This window comes from Parasteatoda tepidariorum, chromosome 4, assembly GCF_982258835.1.
Source record: "Parasteatoda tepidariorum strain Cologne lab strain chromosome 4, Ptep-v5.0, whole genome shotgun sequence".
Taxonomy (NCBI): domain Eukaryota; kingdom Metazoa; phylum Arthropoda; class Arachnida; order Araneae; family Theridiidae; genus Parasteatoda; species Parasteatoda tepidariorum.
In genome coordinates, this window is record NC_141758.1 from 2,859,355 (window position 1) to 2,871,749 (window position 12,395).

Consider the following 12,395-nt stretch of genomic DNA (forward strand, 5'->3'; position numbering starts at 1 on the left):
ACCTTAATATACTCCTACTTTTATCACAAATAGAAACCATGATAATTCCAAATTATAATTTAATTTCATTATTTTATTAAAATCAACTCAGTTTCGAGCGCGCAACGTTGTGTTCACCATGACAAGACTATACTTTAGTATGTTACTACGACAGAAATGGGTGGTTGTTGACAATCACGTAGTCGCTTCGGTAAATGTCAGAAACATATATACAGTACGGAACCCGTTATCCGGAAATCAGAAAACCGGAAAACCCAAAAGCCGGAACAAAATTCGATAAATTTTCCCGCCATTTTTAAAATTTTTTTTCTCCTTATAAGATTTTAGGATTTTTCATTCTTTTTTGAAAGATGTTTACATTACCATCATTTTGGAAATAATCATTGGTGCATTACTTCATCGGTTTTTTTTTCTGTTTAAGATTATTTCCAAATTTTTTTCTTTTCTTTAGTTGGGTTTAACAATAGAAAAAACGGTTTTTTGTAGCGATTCAGAAAACCGGAAAAATCAGTTATCCGGAATGACGAAGGTCCTGATCGTTCCGGATAATCAGTTCCCTACTGTACTAGGTCAAGTTAAGTGCCACTGTCCGGTATACACTTGCCTGGAATACCCTACATTAATGCTATTTTAAGGTTCAGTGCCACTGCCCGGTATGCCCTACATCAATGTTTTTTAAGGTCAAGTGCCCAGTATGCCTTTAACCCGTACTCCGAACGCTGATGCTTCTCCTAATCTATCCTCAGAAAATAATAAAATATCAAATAACTGTAATACTAATATCAACGAATAAATTAATATCAAATCGGATGTAACAAATATTTTGGATATTCACTAATGCGACTATGTGATTGTTGACATTCACCGGTGAAAGTCGACATTTTCCTGATTTCAGTCATTCGCGGTAACAATTACACACATTGAAAGTGATGACCCGATAATTTGTATCTATTTTTAAGCGTATATTTTTTAGCTAATTTGTATATTTTTTAAGCGATGCTTTTATTTATACTTATTCAAGAAATGTTCCGCATTTGCCTCCCCTTTCTTATCACTTGTCTTGTGTTGCCATATTTGTTAATTTATTAATATAAAATTTCACATTTCTTTTTAAGTTGTTATTTTGGCTTTAATATTATTTTGTATGGATGGTTGTCCGTGTAGAGTTACGCGCAGATGGCGCTAGGGGTTAAAATTCGTCGTAAGATTTCCCTACTTTCGTCTGATTTTAAGCCTAAGCTTGTAAAAACACACCATCCAATATTATTATTGTAGTGTTTACGAATATAGCGCCTTCTTTCAATCTAACTTTCAACGAAACAAACAACAAATGAATTCGGAAGATTTCGCAAGCTTTGCTATTGATGCTGACCAAAAAAAAAAAAAAAAAAAAAAAAAAAAACGCTATTTTACACAAATATAGCCAAACGAAGGATAACATGGCTTAACCTAACCTTCTTTTCTGCTGTGGTATTAATTCTGTTTCAGGCGCGCGACCTGTTAGAAATGACATAAAACTCTTATGAATGGTAAAATTAAGCGTAAATTTAAACATGAAACTCACTAGAATATTAACTCATCGCCTCGTAAGCACAACATAAGCTGAGGAGTGATACACCGGAAGTTTTCTTAATTTGTTTTGGTTTTAGGAAGCTTGTTATTGCTTACAATCGATAGACCATCCATAAAAGTATTACTCGAATTTTTATGGAAATACATGATGGGTAGAGGTAGAAAAGGATAATAATTGTAATACTTATGAAATTTATTAAAAGATACAGTTCTGCCATCTGACGAATATATCCGGCACTAAGTTTACCACCCTGATCCCACTGAGGCAAGTTGCTTTTTAGCTATATAAAATTGTATTTCCTTGGATTTTAAGAATAAGAATGATTTTTAGTATTTTTAATATTTTCTAAATAAAAGTCCGGATGAACTTATAAAACAATGATAAGCCACAAAAAGTGGTATGCTAAACTTAAAAGTAAAAGATAGTGTGTTTCTAAGTTTTGAAAAATTGAAGAAGTTGGTAAATATATTTATTGATGTTTCTTCTTATTTTCGTTATTCTTCCTGACATATTCAAGAAAAATATATGCATGAAATTGTATTCATCATCTATTTAATACTTTAGGACCCAGTTGAAACAGTATCTTTTGTTAAACGTATTGTTTTCGAATTATTATTATGCATGTTTGCTATATTATAGAAGTTATCTATACGGTTTCACTGTTGATTAGTTTAAAACTATTATAATTAGGTAAATTATTTACCTTAGGGTTTAGTTGTTGTGGCCATTTTGAAATGTCTTGCCATTTTGCACTGAGCGTGTGGTGTCATCTTTAAGTAATTAAGTGAATTATTTTCGCAGTGGCTTTTGTTACACTGGCCTAAACCAAGATAGTAAAACATATAGGTAAAAGTATGTGTCTTATCATTTTCTTACCATAAACTTTTCTTTTATATGGTAAATCACGTGCGTCCGACGTAGAGCTAAAGTTGGTTTGAGGTATATTCACAGAACATTGATGGTTGCGCCATTTTTGAAATATGGATTCAGAGAATCACATTATATCTACACGTAAGGAATATTTTGCCTCTCTCATTTCCGAGACTACGAGATTTGTGCAACGAGAGAATGAAATAGTGTCTAAAACACAGGATGGATTGTATTCCCGGAGAGAGTACTCAATGGTTGGGAGTAGGAAACAATCATCAGTATTTGAGAGCGTCTCTGAGTACGGCTGTCTTCTCCTTGTCGTGCTTCAGACACTTGCCCCACCAGGATCTCTTGGCACACTTCTGGACATGCTTGAAAAGGAAGCACTTTGTCTGCACGACGTTGAAGAAAAGTTTGCCCACCATGTTGCCAGCCGCTGTACCCGACAGCTTAAGACAAGCTCGGAACCTGGGAAAAAAATACAATTATTTAGTGGAACATATGTTATTTAAATCGAATGATACACTATACAAATCATTGTTTGAGTTACATGTGATTTCATAGATAACAACTTTAAGAAATACCAGACATTTTAGCAAATTTTATGCCGAACAGGCGGTGGTCTGGAGAAGAAAAAAAAGTCGACCAAAGATCTCAATCACGGATCACGCAAATGTAGATTTTAGGGATTTATGTTTAAGTGATACTTTAAACATGTTAAGTGATATTCATTATGTAAATTGATACTTAAAAAAAACTGGTTTTATTGGTTTAGTTTTATTATACCATAGCTACATTAACAGGCTAATGGCGATTCGTCTTTATATATGACACGGTGATAAATCTGGCGCATGCGTGCACTGTACACTACCACAATAGAGAGTAAATAGTGGCAGTAATCACACGGCCTCCTCGCCATGCTTCCCAACCGTTCGTCAATCAATTAGTGTGAATTCTGTAGCATAAAGATACGAGCAGAGAAAAGGCAAAACATCCACTTTTTATCACGGGGAATCAAACCCCGATCTAAACCGTTGTACGCTAGACTTTACTACCAGGTTGCCTGTGCGGCTTGAAAATACTAAAACTTTGAAGTTTTACCAATTAAAATTTTAGTTGTCATTTTTTGAAAATATTTTGTACATTAACAATAAATGCTCTTGAAATCGTCTAAAAAATGAACAAAACGAAAAATGATCCCAAAAATCGATATTAAAGGTGGTCATTATAGAACACTCTGTAGTTATCACGATGGAATATTTGAATGTTATATGGGGAAGGAGCCAAGCAAATATTCATTGCAGATTAAAACCCACAGCTATAAAATAATAAACTTAAAATAACTTAATTTTTACCTCTGATGATGAAAGTTTTTCCTCCTTTTGTGTTTCCTCTTCATATGATGACTACTTTTATAAATTTTATGTGATTACCCACAATGGTGATTTTGATAACGTATTATGTTTTTATCATTTAAATATTTCTGATAACAAAGATGCTAAAGGTTCCTAAGGGCAACAATGTTCAACTACTTCAATTTTTAATTCGATATAAATTTTTGCGACAGAATGGAAATTTTGTATCTCTGGAAGATTCGCGTTTAAAATCTTTTTCAACCAGCAATTTCATCTCTCCTCCAACATGTTCTAAATGAGACCCTGAAATGGCAGGTGATACTTCATTGAGCTACCACATAGGGACCACTTTGTATTAAATTTAGAGGGCTTGTAACATAACCGTCCCACTTAGATACCAATTTTGGGTCTTAATTGCCCTCATTTGAAATTCTTAATAATTTTAAATCTCAATTACTTGCCATTGCAATTACAAGTAAATTACAAGTAACCATGATACGTGATTACATGTAGTGTTGACTAAATGTTGTGTGAACGGGATACGATTGCAGATTAATTATAGTTACATGTGATCAAAATTTAAGATTTTATGAAAACATTTTGTCATGATTACAATTAATCAAAAGATGTGGTAACAAGTAATCATGTTATCATGATTACATGTAATCATGATTGCAAGCTATCAAACATACGATAACAAATTATTACGATAAGTTGATATAAATTAACAATTACAAATAATAGTGAGTACAATAAATATTTAGTACAAGCCATTTGTAATTAAAGTACAAATTCAATTACAATAAGATTTACAATGTATGTACATGCAAAGTTTTCGTGCAATATAGATATGAATATATGTAACAATAAGTGTATGTAAGTGCATAAAATGTATGTCAGTACGTATACACATACAATGTATGTATGCATATAATGTATGAGCATACATTTTATGTACATACATACAAATCGATATAAATTTACATACAGACTACATGTATGTGCATGCAGGGTTTGCATGAACTATGTACAGAAAATACAAATATTTGTGTACGTATATACTTTCAATATTTGTAGTTACATTATATGTACGTATTTATACCCATACATTATTTGTACGTATTACGTAAGCATACATAATTTATATGTATGTACAGTGCGAAAAAATCCTAAGAAAAATGTGGTCGTTTATCCAAGGATAATTCCAAGCAAAAAATAAATTTTAGCAAATATTTACAATTTTTTATTATTTCATTTAATTATGGTTTAAAAATTTTTTCATTGTAAGGTGTACAAAATTCTTAGCATCATTTAAAATAATATAATTTTACATGATACAATACAAAATTTGAGCAAAATCAGTTAAATAGATCTTGAGAAATCGAATTTTAAATATCTGGCTTTTTTTAATTTTAATTTCACAGGAACTAATCAAACGATCTTACTCAAATTTCGTATTTTATCATGTAAAATTATATTATTTTAAATGATGCAAAAATTGTATACCTTACAATTCAAATTTTTCAATAATAAAAAATAATGAATATTTCCAAAAAGTTATTTTTCGCGTGGAATTATTTTTAAATAAACGAATTTTACAATTCGCTTGAAAATTTCTCACGGTAAAGCGAAATACGAAAAAGTAAAATTAACATTAAGAGGTGTAAACTTTGGTGCCCTCTCCTGACTAAACTGTTGAACAACTCCCAGAATGGGGCCTTATATTTTAGGAGTCGGAAATCCGAATCCGTAGAAAAAAGGTATGTTTATTTTGAGAAAGTACTTTTTTGTGTCGGATTTCTTAACTTAATATATCGCCTGCTTCAATTAATTCGCGATATTAACGAAATCAATTTCGCTAGAAAATGGCGATAAATAATGCTTCATGAAACGATTTAAACTTGTATTGTCTTCGGGTAGTATTTAAGCTTATATTTTAGCTAGTCAGAAAGGGTTAGAAATGTCTACAGCTGGATTTCATTGTTAGAGACGTAAAAGCAAGTTAATAAAAACGCTGTAAAAATGCAATGTCACATTTAGGTACCTTGAGTGTTGCATTTAAAGATGGATTACCTTAATTGACACAAAAATGTCCTAAATACGATAGTGATATGCGCTGCACTCTATAGTTAAGGAATTTTTTTAAACTTTTTCATCGTCATTGAAGGGGAAAGGAGGCGATTTCTTCTGGTAGAGTAGTATAATGTCCCACATATCATTCTGACTGGAGCAGGTTTTCCAACACAATGTCCCAAATCGAGCGGAAACTGAATATTTAACAAATGGACACCCCCAGTTTGTATGGGTTTGAATGTGTTTTTGACACAGAGGGATGGAGAGTTAGCCTTTTTCGATCAGCTCCCCCCCCCCCCTTTTCAGATCATTGTACCCTTTCCTGACTAGGGTAGCCTACACCGTAATTAGATTATCAAGTTTGAGATTTATATATTACTTCAGAAGAATTCTTTTAAGGGAAAATGTAGGTTTCGTAAAGTTATCTTTACCACCACTGCCTTATGAAAAACGATCGTTTCTACTGATTGATTCAGAATCTATTATGTAAATCATTTTAATAGGGTTCTTTTGTTGCATGGCGTTAATTTAAAGAATGTGTTTCGACCTATTTGCTATCGTCATATTAAAATATTTTATATAGAGGCAATGGAGTTGAAGAAATTTAAGTAGGAGTTTGAAAAAAATTTGCTCAACTCCAACTATTTAAAAGTTAAATCCTACAGGTTAAAACAAGAAATGAATTTATAAATTTTATGAAAATAATTTAGCAAAATATTTGTATTTAGTATGAGCACAAAATATTACTGAAGTAGATAGTGTGACGTTTATTATTTAATTTATAACTCATTTCAAATTTATCACATTTAAACGTTTTTGAGCCTATGTTATTTGATAGAAGTATTGAAAAAATACATAAATTTCAGAAAAAAATTTATCTCAGTTAAAAAGTCAATTGAAACGCAATGAAAATTAGTTCTATATATTCTGTTTGTAATATTTTTCTATCTCTTGGCATAAAATTTGAATTTAGAATTCCGTAAAAGTACCTTCTTTGCAATGCAACAATGTCTCAAAGTGAAAAATATTTTTCATCACAGTCAATTTCAAGAATAAATTTTAAAAAATATTCTGAAATGGCATGAAAGTAAAATAAAAGAAAATGGAAGAAGTATTGTTCTTGCTGTTCTGCCTTCATAGTAAAGAAAAGTATTTATCATGAAGCAAATATTTAAGCTTTCACATGAATTTGAATTTAGAATTCTGTAAAAGTACCTTCTTTGTAATGCAACAATGTCTCAAAGTTAAAAAATAATTTTCATCAGTTGCAATTTTAAAAACAGTAGAATAAATTTTAAAAAAAAAGAAAAATGTCTACTGAGGAATCAAATTAGCAAGAATGTAAAAGAAGTGTGAATGTCTAAGAAGTAAAATCATACAAAATGAAAGAGGTGCATGAATTTGAATTTAGAATTCGGTATAAATACATTCTTTGCAATGCAACAATGTCTCACAGTGTAAGTTGTTTTCGTCATATTTTAACCATAAAGCAAAACTATTTACAGTGGAAAAAAAATTCATATTTCACGTAACTCAGTGAAAAGTAATTCTTATTTGCAATATAACTTTTTTAAGAAAAAAAATAAACGATAAATATTCCTCGTCGGAGTAAAATATAAAATGAGTGATAGTAAATTAAGAAAAAAAAATTTATAAGCAAATAAAATTAACAAAAACGTAAGAATGATTTTTTTTTTATATTTTATCAAGATTTTAAGTGAATTTACCGATAAAATTTTTTTCTCCAGCTTTCAAATATTTTAATTTAAAACTCTTTAAAAGCACTTTTTTTTGTAATCACTTAAAGAGGTCAGGTCTCATAGGTCTTAATAAGTACTTGAGAGGAAGTAAGGGAAAGAGGTTTAAATTGTAGAATGGAATGGAAATTAAAAAAATATTTAAAATAAATAAATTTAAACAAAAAATGAAAAATGGTATTGTTTTTATTAATTTTTCATCTTCATAAAGAACGTATCGTGTTAACAGCGAGAAATATTTTACAGCTATCACATGAACTTGAATTGAAAACTCTGTAAAAGTAATTTTTTTGCAATACAGCAATGGCTGAAAGAGAAAAATTTTTTTTCATGGGAGCAAATTTTAAGAACATAAAATAAAAAAATGTGAGATAGTATAAATTAATATAAAATAGAATGAAAAGAGTATTGTTCTTATTTATTTTTTATCCTCATAGAAAATAACGTAGTAATGAGGCAAATTTTGCAGCTTTCACATAAATTTGAATTAAGAACTTTGTAAAAATACTTTTTTTGCAATAAAGCAGCGCAAAAAAAGTGAAAAAGCTTCTCCTCGGTTCAAATTTTAAGAGCATTAAAGGTAACAAAAAATAAGAAATGTGAAATGGCATAAATTAATATAAAACAAAATCAAAAAGATATAGTTTTATTTATTATTTATAATCATGGACAACATCGTAGTAACAGTGAAGAAAATTTTATAGCTTTCACATAAATTTGTACTTAGAATTCTGCAAAAGTACTTCTTTTGCAATACAGCAGTGTAAGAAAGTGAAAAATGCTTCTCATGAGAGCAAAATTTAAGAACATTTAGGGTAAAATAAAAAAAAATGTGAGATGGCATAAATTAATATAAAATACAATGAAAAGAGTACTGTTTTTTTAATATTTTTTATCCTCATAGAAAACAACGTAGTAACAGTGAAGCAAATTTTACAGCTTACGCATAAATTTGAATTTAGAACTTTGTAAAAATACTTTTTTTGCAATACAGTAGTGCAAAAAAGTGAAAAAGTCTCTCTTCGGTTTAAATTTTAAGAGCATTAAAGGTAAAAAAAAAAATGTGAAATGGCATAAATTAATATAAAAAAATGAAGAAGGTACTTCTTTTATATAACCGTATTAACATATTAATCATGAAAATTTTTTTACAGTCATTACATGAATTTTAAATTTAGAGCTCTGTGATGGAGTTTTTTTTTTTTTTTTTTTTTTTTTTGCACTGCAGCAATGACTAAGGAAAAAAAAATTCTCGTCGGGGAATATTTTAAGAATATTAAGAGTGAAAAACTCAGAAATGGTATAAATTAATATAAAACAAAATTAAATTTTTTTTTATTTATCTTCAGAGAAAAGAACGTATTACGGTGGAAAAACTTTTCTAACTTATACATGAATTTGAATTTAGAACAGTGTAAAAAGTACTTTTTATGCAATACAACGATGACTGAAATTGAAATTCGTTTCTCGTAGAAGCAAAATTTTAAGAACATCAAGAGTGAAATAAAAAAAAGAAAATTGTGAGATGGCACAAATTAATATGAAATAGAAGGAAAAGGTTATTGTTTTTATTTATTTTTTATCCTCATAGAAAATAACGTAGTATTGAAGCAAATTTTACAGCTTTCACATAAATTTGAATTTTGAACTCTGTAAGGGTATTTATTTTGCAATACAGCATTATTGTAGTTTTGTTAGAAAAAATATTTCCCTTCGGAACTAATTTTAACAACACTTATAGCAAGCTTATTATCAATTTAAATTTTTAAAAAATAAGAAAAAAAATTTTTAGCTTGTAATTACCGCTTGCAGTGTGCAACATCGCAAAATTTGCGCTATTTTTTACGGAATCTCTCTCGCTACATATAGATATATTTTTCTAACTTATGAATGATAAAATTAGCTTAAATATATAGTATAATATAGCATAAATATTGCCTCAGTAGAATTTGTACCTCGAAAAAGTATTTCATCATGGTATTTTAATCACACTATAAATGTGTTTTTATTTAGTTTCCTTTAACGACAAAACTTTAAAATAAGAAAACGATTATGAAATTGGAGCATTTTGAAGAATTCCTTGATGTACAAATGATTACTTTTCTTTCAAATGATATGTTTTCATACGACAGTTTATGAAAGAACTACAACTTATCAATTGTTATTTTCAATATTCCTTGCTGATTCATTAATCCAAAATGACGATTAAACTTTGGATGTGGTAGTCTCCCCCATTTGGTCACTCACATGTTTAGATCAGTTTCTGAGTGCTTCGTCCAGCCATAAAAAGGCTATCTGACTCACCCCCCGGCCGATGGAGCGTAGAAGCAGGGGAGTTCGTCCCCTGGGGTAGCCTGGAATATTCGAAAAGAGAGATGGGAAAGTCTCTCCCGTTTTCTTTATTCTTGATGCCCGGAATAACACAATCAACCCCCAAATTAAATTCATACAATATGTAATGTATATTTAACAAATCCATATCTGCTGTGATTAGTTGAAAAAATATGTTAAAATTAGCTTTCAACTTAACTTTTCATCGGTTTAGCTTTTTAGTCGGGATACAACTCGAAATCCTTCTTTTTTTAGAAAATGAACACACCTCAATATTCGTGTTTAAAAGAAGGACGGAGAAAAAAGATTAAAAAAAAGCATATTTTTAATGTTCAACCCAAATGTAACAACTAAACAAGGAATTTCGTACTTACTTTTTTAAACACTCAGCTTCGGGGGTTAAGTCCGGGATTTCAGTGATGGATATATAGTATACTTTCGATATCACAAAGCTAAATCCCTTCAACTTTGTTAAAAAAATTTCGAAGCAGCGAGTTTACGAAATAACAAGTTCAGAACTAAATGTGTTCTAAAAACTTAAAAAAAAAAAAAAAAAAAAAAAAAATTCTAAATAGTTGACTATCAGTCTAAATATAACAAAGATAATTTTATTTTTAAAGTGAGGAAAAAACAATTATGCATTAAACAGAAAAGAATTGGCTTACAATGAACTTACATTATGATTTCGCCGAAAAAATTCGTTTTCTATTTCGATAAAAATTCGACATAACAGGGTTTTGAGTAGAAACTCTTCAACATAGGAATTCAAATTAACATTAAGTCGATATATAATGCCAAGGGAAAAACATAGCAAGGTTTTCGATCTATCTAAATTCGAGTTATCGAAGTATATTGTATTATCCATTTTCTTAAATGAATGTCCAGAATTAAAAGTACTATTGCTCTTTTTGTTACTCCAACAATTTCTTGACATTTCTATTTTGGAATAATTTATTTTTAAAAAAAGAATCAACACGGGTATCGTCAATAGATGTATAATTGAGTGTATCATGAAATACTTTTTTTTCGAAAATTGAAATTTCAAATCGATAAGCATTTGTGTTTGTGGTTACAATACAGTCAAAAAATTAAGTATTTAAGGGATCCCGAAACGCACCTAAAGTTTCATTTTCTGGGGTAAAAAGTGTATTTTTTAAGGTACAAATATATTTCGTATTTTAAACACCAAAATCAAAAATGTAACGTTTCGAGTAAAAATTATGTATGAAATTAGCTTTTAAGTCTTCTCGGATGAAATATTCTTTTATTCCTCTCAATCTACACATGAATATTCGCTTAAGGATCGAAAATATGCGTTGTTTGATAAAAGTGAAGGTCATCCCAGAAAGAACTTTAGTCTGATGCAAACCGTTCCTTTTTTTTATAAATAAAATTGATATGAATCAAAGTGATAATGAAATTTATGAAAGAAATGAAACTATAGTCAACCACATGTATTTTGTTGTTAACTTTATTTTGTATTTATTCAATCAGTTTTTATGAAATAAAAGTAAAAAATAAAAACAGGAACCTTTAAGAAATCCTTATATAATAGAGACTTACTTTTCAAAAAACTTGTTCAATATTGAATTTATATTTTACAAAGAATTGTTAGAAATGTTCTCTAGCAAAGAGTATAGCAACATCTCGAATGACTCTGCATATATATATGTTTTCTTTTCATTTTTATTTTATTTTATAACCGTCACAGAACAGCCGACCTAATTTTAGGTTTATGACTACTCATATTTAACTCCGTAGCCTAGTAATTTTGAACCCAATCCAGAAGACAAGTGAACTCTTGCATCAAGTATTGGGAGAAAATTTGCCTTCGTGGGGGACTTTTTGGAGGAACTTACCCACATTTGCGCTACATGGAAGGGAAAACCACGAAAATCTCCCACGATTTGTGCTGACGGCAAGGGCATTCCAATCCATGATCTGTTTACCACAGAGGATATTTTACTTCAGCACTGCGGTCGGTGCGAGCCGGGAACGGAATTTGTATCACCAGCCATCACTGGGATTCGAACCCGATTCACCTCGTTGGGAGACCATCGCCCTATCCCCTGAGCCACCACGACTCGGTTTGATCATCATTTTATTTTATTTTATTTTATTTTATTTTATTTTATTTTATTTTATTTTATTTTATTTTATTTTATTTTATTTTATTTTATTTTATTTTATTTTATTTTATTTTATTTTATTTTATTTTATTTTATTTTATTTTATGACTGTCGTTGAACAGAATACCCATCTTGAATTTACGACTACCAATGTTCAACTCCGAAGCCTTCTCGAGATTTTTATTTTGGGAGGTCACGCTTCACTTGATATCAACATCTTTAAAAAGAATTAGTTGATAAAATAAAAAGAAAGAAACAGAGAATATTAATCATAACATTTCTAAGGAAATTTTTCTAAAATAGAAAT

General features: G+C 29.7%; 1 protein-coding gene across 1 annotated transcript in view; it reads right to left on the reverse strand.

Moving 5' to 3' along the window:
* Positions 1 to 2,010: 2,010 nt before the first annotated feature.
* Positions 2,011 to 12,395, reverse strand: part of LOC107444504 (uncharacterized) — a 34,340-nt gene continuing 23,955 nt past the window's right edge. The window contains exon 3 of the mRNA XM_016058659.4: positions 2,011 to 2,911. Within this exon, the coding sequence (XP_015914145.1) occupies positions 2,719 to 2,911 (193 nt within the window). The 3' untranslated portion in view covers positions 2,011 to 2,718. The remainder of the gene's footprint in view (positions 2,912 to 12,395) is intronic.